At 42.8% G+C, this 10,796-nt stretch overlaps 1 protein-coding gene across 1 annotated transcript; it reads left to right on the top strand.

The window, feature by feature from the left end:
• The first annotated feature begins 5,210 nt into the window (after nt 1-5,210).
• Nucleotides 5,211-10,332, top strand: LOC124702089 (telomere repeat-binding protein 5-like). Its single transcript, XM_047234194.1, is given in 11 exon segments — nt 5,211-5,342; nt 6,336-6,509; nt 6,622-6,756; nt 6,759-7,443; nt 7,531-7,713; nt 7,802-7,861; nt 7,952-8,031; nt 8,136-8,380; nt 8,494-8,817; nt 8,908-8,971; nt 9,550-10,332. Coding segments are annotated over 10 exon segments (2,043 nt in total). The 5' UTR covers nt 5,211-5,342; nt 6,336-6,419; the 3' UTR covers nt 9,727-10,332.
• The last annotated feature ends 464 nt before the right edge of the window (nt 10,333-10,796 follow it).

Raw genomic sequence — 10,796 nt, forward strand, 5'->3', positions numbered from 1 at the left:
TACGGAGTGAAATACGGGGTCTGCTAGACGGCACGGCGAAAAAATCGCAATATACGGGACAGAAAAATAAGGGGCCTGTTAGACATGCTCTTAGTAGAGCTGGACGTATGCAATCTTTCGTTGATCTTTTGTCACATAATTCAGCTGGTTGGTTTAATCAAGCTGAGCGCCTGAGCTAACGCATGCAGATGCGCACAATGCATGTCTCGTTTAGGTATAGGGTTGATTAGTTTTAGGACTAGTTACTTGACCATCCGATTAATCGCTACATTGGCATCAGGCAGTAATATGGCGTGGCTAGTTATGGCCATGCCCATGCACCATACATGCACGTAACTATTTTGGTAATGCCTGATTAGCTATGATCACTAACTAAAGGTAATACTTAGCCATCGTACTACGATTGGAGCGACTCTCCACTGTGTTTCAGTAGTGTATGGGGGCTAGCCGCATAGATTCATCTAATAATTTTTTCAATTGATTATTAGTTTTCTGTAGTCAAATATTAAATATATGATTATTTTTTAGATGTTCCATCGTACCCTTCTCTAACATCTTTTTTTTCTACATATTTTGTTGTTTATTTATGTACAATCTGGCTATGTCTCATAGTGTTGCCGAAATGAATATCTCCCGATCCAATATATAAAAAATTAGGGTTACACACATTAGCGAGGATTTAGTTTAAGGTTAGAACGCCTTGTCGATGGTGCATGTGATTAACAATTTAACTTTTTGTTTATAATGCAAAATCCCTTTGTATTTCATTATTTTGTCATATAATCGTGATTTCTTTTTAAATTTATGATTTTTTCATATTTTACAGTCGTGATTTCTTTTTTATATTTATGAAAAAAATGTTATCAAAAGGCATGCCAAAATTTTGGTGCGGCATACCCTTTGCAAATATGCTAGGTCCGCTAGTGGAGAAGAAGGTGAGCATTTATGGTTGGGAGACCTTCGTGGTAGCCCGCATCTTTCCAACGTGACGTATCTCACTTCGTGTGAGGGAACATGGGAATACATCATCGTCTCCGCGTGCCTCGGTTATCTCTATACCCGAGTTTACTTTTCTTGTGATAGCCATTGTGCTTGAAGTACATAATCTTGCTATCACTTGTGTTCATGTATCTCGTGCCTATCTTGCTTAGCTTGAAATATGCTTAGGTTTTATGCTTCTAAAATAAACGTTAGTTTAATTCCGCTTTCTTACAAGCCAAATTTGTATTAGTATTTAGAATGCCTATTCACCCACCTCTAAGCGACATATCATCCTTTCAGCTACCAATATGGTCACCCCTATAAGGGTTTTTCTACTAGTGCATTATGCCTCCACACCACTCCAACAAGAGTAGCACCTTCGAGGGTGTAAATTTTAGTATACATCATCATCCCTGCATGTCTCGGTTATTTCTGTACCCTAGCTCTGAACTTATGCATTTATTTATCTTGCGATAGCCTTCATGTTTTTTTTTAGAAATCATATCTCTAACTATCACATAATTGCTTTACTTAGTTGAGCCCCCCCCCCCCCGCGCATTTGTTCAAGACATTACCGTAATAATTTTAAATCGTCTATTTACCCCCTCTAGGCTCGAGGTTCTTTCTCTAGTTATTTCATATATTGACTGAATATATATGTACAATTTACCTTTTATCTAACTTATTTTGGCCATCAACTAGATTTATTTTATAATACTTTTCTATTTACCTAGCAATTCTACCCCCAATTGAGCATCAACCTAACAAATAACAACACATATGACTATTTATGGGCTGTACACTTATATAAGGTTGTGCAAAAACCATGTTTTCTTTGGTCTAGTTTTAGAAAGGACAAAGGAGAGTACATATGTTATCCATTCAAAGAAATCACATAAAATATCAACATTCAGCGTCTCTAAATTCTAGATAAGGTAATACAAAATTCTTCAGAATACTAGGATCCATGCAGCAACAATGCTGAACTTCATTGAAAATCAAGTTCTCAGAAACACAATTAATTTACAATGTTTAATTTTTGAACACTTATGCAAGGTTGCAAGAAAATACACTCTCATAAGCTCATATGTGGCATAGTTTTGAAAAGTAGGAGTGCATGCATGGTTACTCTTCACCGAACTATGCACTTCAAACAAATTTAAGTGTGAACAAGTTATTTTTTCTCTATCTGACATACTCATCAATTCGATCTTTTTAAAAGACATCTAACCAATCTTCTCAATTATGCTAGTCCAGTGAATGTTTATCATTTCGAGAATTGGTAAAAAGAGGAAAACATTTACCCGTTACTTAAAATATGCTCTAAAATGATCATAAACCATACACACGGCACACATATATAGTAGTTTAAGTATCAGGGTTATTCTTCATGGCTCTATATATCAAACAAGATTAAGTGTGAACAAGTTGTTTTTTACCATGTCCTCATCAATTCGGTATTTATAATAAAGCAAACATGTCTTCTAAATGTGCTAGTCGAATGAATATTTATAGCTTTCGGAACTAGTAGAAAGATGAATATTTATCTGCAGCTAACAATACGTGTTCGGATTATCGTTAACCCTCGAATAGTAGTTTAGAATAGTAGAGTCATTCTTCATCAAACTATATATTTCTAACAAAATTAATAAAAAATAAGTTATTTTTCTGTCAGACGTAGTTATTAGTTCAATATTTAGAAACAAGGTTAACATGTCTTCTCAATTGCCCTAGTCCAAAGAATGTGTATAACTTTGGTAATTGCTAAAATAGGAATTATCAATCGGTAACAATGTGTGTTTACATTATCGTAAACAATATGGATGACTTGCATATTATTTTAAAATAGTAGGATTATTCTTCATTAAATTGTATATTTCAAAAAAAAGAATGAACAAGTTATTTTTTCATCTGACGTACTCATTAATTCGATATTTATAAACAAAAAGGTATCCGATCTTCTTAATAACGCTAGTCCAAGGAATGTATATAACTTAGGGAATTGGTAAAAATATGAAAACATTATGCATCGCTGAACAATTTGTGATTAGATTATTGTAAATCATATGAACGCTCACAGAGTAGTTGTAAATAGTAAGGTTATTCTTCAGGTAAACTATATATTTTAAAAAAAATGAACAAGCCGATCTTCTCGATTGAGCTAGTCCAAAAAAAAAGTGCATAACTTCATGAATTGGTGAAAAGAGGAAAGCATTTATTCGTCACAGACACTATGTGTTTAGATTATCGTACAATGACTCGCATAGTTGTTTTAATAGTACGGTTATTCTTCATTAAGATATATATACTTTAAAAATTTAAGAATGACCAAGTTATTTTTTCTAGTTGACGTACACATTAATTCGATATTTACAAACAAAGCTAACCAATCTTTTCAATTGCACTAGTCCAACAAATACGCATAACTCGGAAATTGGTAAAAAGAGGAAAATATTTATCCATCGCTAATAATGTGCCTTTAGATTATCGTAAACTATATGGACGACTCGCATAGTAGTTCTAAATAGTAGGATTATTCTTCATTAAAATATACTTAAGAATGGATAAGTTATTTTTTCTATCGGACGTACTCATTTATTCGATACTTTTAAACAAATTAGCTAACCGCTCTTCTTAGTTGAGTTGGTCCATAAAATCTTCATAACATTGTGAATAGGTAAAAAGTGGAAAACATTTATCCATCGCTAACAGTGTGCGTTTAGATTACCGTAAACCCTATGGACGGCCGTCGTAGTAGCTTTTAAAAGCAGGAGGAGCTACGTGTATTCTTCAGATGATTATGCATTTGAAACAGAACTAAGTATTGGGAAGCAATTTTCTATTCGACGTGCTCATTAATTTGACCGTTACGAAGAAAAGTGACCGAGTTTCGCAATTACGTTAGTCCAATTTGTGTTTGAACGATCTGTCAGTTGGTAAAAAAGTAACATTTATCCGCTGCCAAAATCGCGTGTTCAGATTATCGTAACCATATAAACGGTCCAGATATATCTGAATCAGTTAGGTCCATCCATATTCCGGACAAGCAATGTTAAGTTCGTGGTGCCAATATTTGAATCGACATGCTGCATGTTTGCATGGCATAGTGGTCTCTGGAAACAACAAAGGAAATTACGGTTATTCATTAGATGATTATTCATTTCAAACAGAACCAAGTATTGAGAAGCAATTTTTTTCCTATCGGACGTACTCATTAATTTGATCCTTAGGAACAAAAGTAACCGAATTTCGCAATTACGTTAGTCCAATTCATGTTGAACGATCTAACAATTGTTAAAAAAAACATTTATCCTGTTGTAACATTGTGTTTTAAAGTTATGTGAGCCATATGGACGGTCCAGATAGTGAACCAATTAAATCCATCTAGATTGTAGGTTATAAGTCGTGGTGCTAATATTTGAATTCACATGCTGCATTTTGCATGGCATAGTGTGGTTTCTAAAAACAACAAAGGCCACCAACTTGTTATCTAAAAATCATCCGGCTCTGGTTGCCTTGGAAGAAGGGCCCGGAATCTCAGCACCTTTTTGAGCATCACCCCTGAACATTCCCCTCCACCAGCACCACACATACATCAAAAACCCTTGGAACAAAGAAAACAAAAAAAAAGGAAAGGAAAAGAACCAGGGAAAGAAGAAAACGGGAGACCTCCGCCGAAGCAAGCTGCTAATCCAGGGCGCATGCATAAAGCCCTGTAATTCCCACACGTTTCCCTATTCTAAAAACGCTCCACTAATTGCAAACCCCTCCTCCACCGATTAATTGGGATCACTCCTGGCGTTGGTGGTCACGAGAGACTCAAGGACCACCCGGGATCCGACGGCGGGCAGACGTTCTAAATCAGTAGACGGCCTGGATGCGTGTCACGTGGCGTGCCAGCAGTGGGGTCGCGCAAACCACTCGCGCCTGTAGGAGGAGGAGGAGGAACCGCAGCCGTCGGATGGGGGAGACGGACGGCTGGGGCGGGTGGAAGCGGTCGTTGGCGCGTGGACGACCGGGAGGGGGCGGTGGGCGCGTGGGGGTTTAACCGGGAGCAGCCGGTGGCGGGGGTTGGGGTTGGGGGGGTTTAAGAGGAGCCTTGGTTTTCAGGGGTTTTGCCCAAACCACACCACCACACATCCTTCCATCCTTCCCACCCACACCGGGGACGGGAGACACAAAATAAATAAAAAGCAAACGAAGAAGAAGAACCAAGAACGAGAGAGAAGCGAAGCCAGGCCAGGCGAGGGAAGGAGGACGGAGGAATAATCCCGCAAGCGCTCCGCCTTGCCTCCGGGATCTCGCCGGTTCCGCCCGCACGGTGGCCTGAGGGCGGTTGATCGAAGATCTCTGCCTGTGAGGTGAGTCCGTCCGGCGACGGAGATTCCGCGGAATTCCGCTGAATTGCGGGGCTCTGGGGCTTTCTTTGCTCGGGTCTGGGGAATTCGGGGAACCAGGGGCGTTCAGGCGTTCCTCCGGTCCATTTCCGCCCCAAGCTCGGCCGCTTTCCTCTGATCGTCGGCCTCCGGCGCCAGCGCCACCGCGGATGCGGACAATTCGGGCCAATTCGGTCGAAAAACCGCGCATTTCGAGCACCCCTTCCCAATTCGCCCCGCTCCGGAGCGGTCCCGCGCCCAATTCTGCCGAATCAGGCGCCGAGATCCGATCTGGCGCCCGCCCGCCCGGCGATTCGAGGATTCTTGCTCGCTCTCGGTTTTCGTCGCCAGCGGGGCGCGCTCGCTCTTCTTTCCCTCCCCCTCTTTTTTTTAACCGACGCCACCCCTGCTTTCCTTTTGGCAGTTGCTTAATCTTCACGGATACCGATGCATGTGAGTTTTTTTAAAAGCCTTTTTTTTCTTCCTTTGATGATCGCATGGCGTGCTGGTTTACCTGCCGCCGAATTTATTTTGTAGCCTAGTCCGCATTTAATACGGCGGCGAAACCATGTTCGCCCTCCCTCAATTCTTCTTCTGCTGCTCTTGATTTGGATCACGGGTGAATCCTCCATCCCTGTTCTTCCGATGTTTGCGTTTTTACTCCTGCTACGTGCTCTTGGTTGGAGCGCGGTTGGTTTTAAAAAATTCCCCACCATTTCGGTCGCTCAACGCCCGCCACACCTTCTACGACCTGGGGTTTTGGGATTCCAAAATTCCCTAATTAATTACGCTGCTAACTACGATCCCCTCCCCCTCTCTAATTAATTAATCAGGGGTTTATCTGAGATTTATCCTCGCTTCTTGCGGAGATCCCAACGAAGCCAACGATCTTTCCTTTTTGTATACTACTAGAGCAAATTTATTGTTTCTTGTTGTTGCTATAATTGCTAATTGGGGTTTCAATAATTTTCTCTGCAGATCTGTGTTCTGGGAAAGTCATGAACAGCGCAACCACCGGTTGTTAACTCCCTCTGTAGATTACCACCACAAGCAACCGCAAGAATGGTGTTCCAGAAGCGGGCGTCGTCGGAGATGGAGGCGTGTGGCGGCAGCCACGTCGCGGAGATGCCGCGCGTCCCCAAATCCGCCAGGGTATGCCGTGTGTGCCTTTCAGCGTCACCAATTGTCCAATTTGGTCCTTCCTCTGCTCTGGCTGGCGAGTCTGACAACGATGGCGTCTCTTCCTGTTTCTTGAAATGCGCAGGGCAAGAGATCGGTCCGGAAGAAGGAGAGCCAGGGCCAGGCGATGTGCGCCTTTGACCTTCTCGCCACGGTGGCCGGGAAGCTGCTCGACGAGGGCGAGGGCTCGCTGGGGAACATGACCGCTGCCGCTGCTGCTCCCCGGTACTCGCTGCTGCTGCGTCTGCCAAGGTGAAGCAGGAGCTGTGCGATGAGGAGGCCAAGAATATGAAGAATGATGTCATGGATCAGGACAGCTGCAACGAGAGCGTGCTGATCTCCCACATTGCGTCCCAGAGGCTGGTGGATCACCATGCCAGGAAGGCAGAGGATCTGAATGAGGTTCCCAAGGCCAAGTCTGAGGCTGTGGACAAGGAACACTCGATGATAAGCTGTACCAAGGCTGACTTGGGCTGTAACTTCGGTGCCATCGCCGATAGGTGGTCGCCTGAGTCCGTCGAGTCAGGGGCCTTCACCGGCGACGCGGCGGCAAATGTGATGGCATTAGCCGCAGCAGCCTTTCACAAGAATGCCCCTGATATGTACAATCTGATCGACCCCATGGATGTCGATGTGAAGCCGCCTCCTCTGGTCAGCTCTGACAGCACCGGCGAGATGCCGTTGTATGGCGACAAGATTCGCAGGTCGGTGTCCTTTCCGAGGGGGCCGAAAGGAGAAGCAGAGCATGTTGTAGATAGAGAGGTTGATGATGATGATGATAAATCTTCCGGGTGCACGCATTCGAGCACCGCCACTAACAGGGGCTTCAGGCCCAATTGTGCAGCTGATCATAGTAGGGTAAAGAAGTTCCTTGCCAGGATGCGCAATGGAGATCTTTCATATAGTGGTGAGCATTTCCTTCCAAGTAGCACTGCATTGATCACATCCATGTTTAAACCAGCTTGGTCTCACTTGAATTGATTTGCTCTGCCAGATGCTGACCGGAAGCCTTCTTTCCGTAACAAGAAAATGTATTATACGAGGCAAAGGACGCAAAGGAGTACATTCAAGCGGAGGAAGATGTTGGATCGTCATTCAACTATAGTATCTGAAGAATTTGCCAAATCAAATGCTAGGAGAACCACAAAGGTTACAGCAAGACCTGCCCCTTTGGGAGGTTTGTTTTGCTTGCACCTGTGTATTCCTCTTCATCTTATTTCTCTGTGTCTCCCTTACTTATTTGGTGTGCAATGTTTCTTCTGCAGCTAACAAGGGAAGCAATTCAATGCCATTCCATAGGTCTTCTGGATCAAACAATTGCCATAGTAAGTACAGCACCATTTATTTTTTTCTTCTATCTGCTAAAATTATTAGTCATATGGCCATACTAATACTGCTTGTGTGTCTCCTTCCAGTGAAACTTAAGATAAAATCTTTCAAGGTGCCTGAACTTCTAATTGAGATCCCAGAAACTGCATCTGTTGGTTCACTGAGGGTATTTTCCAGACACCGTGCTCTTGGTTTTTCCTTATGTGTTTGTCTGCTTAAAGACGAGCTATGATTCTCCCTCCCGTGGTTTAATTTGTATTTCCAATGCAGAAAACTGTTCTGGAGGCAGTGAATGCCATGCTTGGAGGTGGTCTGCGTGTCGGTGTTCTTCACCATGGAAAGAAAATCAGAGATGATAGCAGAACCCTATTGCAGGCTGGGATTGCTCATGATGATATGCTGGACAACCTAGGCTTTTCACTTGAACCCAACTGTACACAGCATCCATCCCAACATGCTGCTGCTGAAGACATGGAATTCCTTGAAACCGTTGATACCACTGAACCCCTAGCAAGGTATCAAGTTATTATGCTCTCTAAAATTCTTACTACTGGTTTTGTACAATTGTAAGATGTAAACCTTGAATGTTTGTATCCTGACACAGAATTGTTCACTTTATTGAATGCAGGATCCCACCGTCTGAGTCGTCTTCGAAGCATGGCGAAGTTGATGCCTCCCACGAGCTTGCATTGACCCCCTTAACAGGAAACTACCAGGGGAATGATCATGATTCGGTGCACTCTCCCGGTGGCATTTCCTCAGCTGAGAAAGCTTCAGCAAACTCGCGAGCCATTGTTCCGGTTGCACCTGTAGATTCCAGTGCAGGAGCAATAGTTCTAGCAAATAAGGCAAAGAGGTCATCAGAACAGGGGCAGCGTCGAATCAGACGCCCCTTCTCTGTTTCCGAGGTGGAAGCACTAGTGCTTGCAGTGGAAAAGCTTGGAACTGGAAGGTGCATACCTTGTTTTTTCTTTTCATTTAACTAGACATTTGCAATCTCTCTATCTGGTTATTGACTATACAATTATCCGGATCTATGCAGATGGCGGGATGTTAAACTCCGCGCTTTTGACAACGCGAAGCATCGGACTTATGTCGATCTTAAGGTTAACATTTTGCTCTGACTTCATAAACCTTTTCATGTCAAACTAGATGAAATGAACACATTGCTGTCAAATATTTCAAATTTTCTTTCCTCAAAAGGGGGTCATATTTGTTAGGATTGGCAAAAGCTTATTTGGTGGTTTGGTTTACTTGGCTGATTCAACAAACTGTCTGGTGCTTGTGGGTTTTAGGTTCCTTACCTAGCAAAGCAGTCTAACCGTACTGCTTTTGTGTTAGTAGCAGAAGATTGCAGTTAGGCTCCTTCTGGAAAACCCTTTTGTCCTTGCGATTCAGTTAGTGGTGTCCTCACGCATCAGCTTTGTTGCTTGGAAGGGTAAAGTGAGTACCCGAATGGCTCACCTAAGAAATAAAAGCAACCTACTCTTGCACGTCAACTAACCCAGTAGGGACTTTAGAAAAAGTCTCATCTAAGGATGAGATAGCCTTTGGTTTACTAAAGTGGAAGCTTCTCATGTTGCTGCTCTTGTAGGAAATTGACTAGAATTCTATTCTTTGGTCAAATTGTTGAAGTTTGAATTGGCATGTTGTAACCGTGTGAAAATTCTCTTCATGTCAACAGGACAAATGGAAGACGCTGGTGCACACAGCGAGCATCTCGCCCCAGCAGCGGCGCGGTGAGCCGGTGCCACAGGACCTGCTGGACCGGGTCCTGGCTGCCCAGTCGTATTGGTCGCAGCAGCAAGCCAAGCTCCAGCCTAAGACACCCCCTCTGGCTGAGGCTCGGCTGCTCACCTAATCTTCTCAGTCTCAGCTAAATGGGAAACCATTCCGGCATTTGTATAGTCAGTCAGTCAGCCCATTCAAAGGAAGGAGGTTAAGGAAGATAGTAGAAAAATATATACAGTACTGCATAAAAAAAAGAAGGTACAAGAAGCATTGACCGCATTGTTGTAATATCTACTCACCAACAGCTATTCTTTTAAGCCAGGGTTCTCTCTCCTTGTGAATTTAACCAAAGGAAAGGGAAATTTCTTTGGCAAATTGTACATGATGATGATGATGATGATGGAAGAAGATGATGATGATCCATGAACACTGAGATCTGCAGCTAGTGACTACTACTAACTCACAACGATTGTTTGTGCTAAAAAGAAGAAGAGGAGAGTGAAAGCTTCAGATTCTTTTGTTCAATTCAATTCATTCTTTTGGCAAGAGGATGAGTGTGGCGGATGGATAAGGAGGGATGGATCCGTGCTCCCCTTTTCCCTTTTCTTCTTCTTATGTTACTTAGTTGTACTACAGTAGTAATTTTTCTTCACCAATCTTGTACGTAGTAGTTATTTTGATCCCCTCAAAATTGTACTTGATCATCTAACAATATATGAAAGATTAATTTTTTTAATCCTCTTCCCTTGTCCCCCTCGCTCCTTAAACTATGATGATGATCCTTGCATGTGGATTATGTTATTGTGGAGTACTGATGAAAGCGATCCTGCTTGGGATCGATCAGGCCGTCAGAGTTTATTAATTGGGTGTCCTGCGCAAGTACTGCCGCCAGAGTTTGATTATTGGAGATTCTTATCCACTGTCCTCAATCATAACACTCATGTGCGAAAAGTTTACCAATGCCCCTGCCAGCAGGGTGGATCCTACATCAACTGCCGATCGGTAGTTAGTTCGTAGCTCGTCTTGATTCTTGGTGATGGTACTACTGGTCTATAGTGTCCCCTAGCAATTATCTTGATTAGTGCCGGCCCTTCTTCAAGTACGAATAGTACTACCATTAAGCTGGCCTTACTTTGGTTCCTTTGCATCGACAGATTATGAGAGGATATTTATCTGAATCTCTCTAAGCAAGGAAACTTC

The sequence above is a fragment of the Lolium rigidum genome, chromosome 3 (genome assembly GCF_022539505.1).
Source record: "Lolium rigidum isolate FL_2022 chromosome 3, APGP_CSIRO_Lrig_0.1, whole genome shotgun sequence".
NCBI classification, from domain to species: domain Eukaryota; kingdom Viridiplantae; phylum Streptophyta; class Magnoliopsida; order Poales; family Poaceae; genus Lolium; species Lolium rigidum.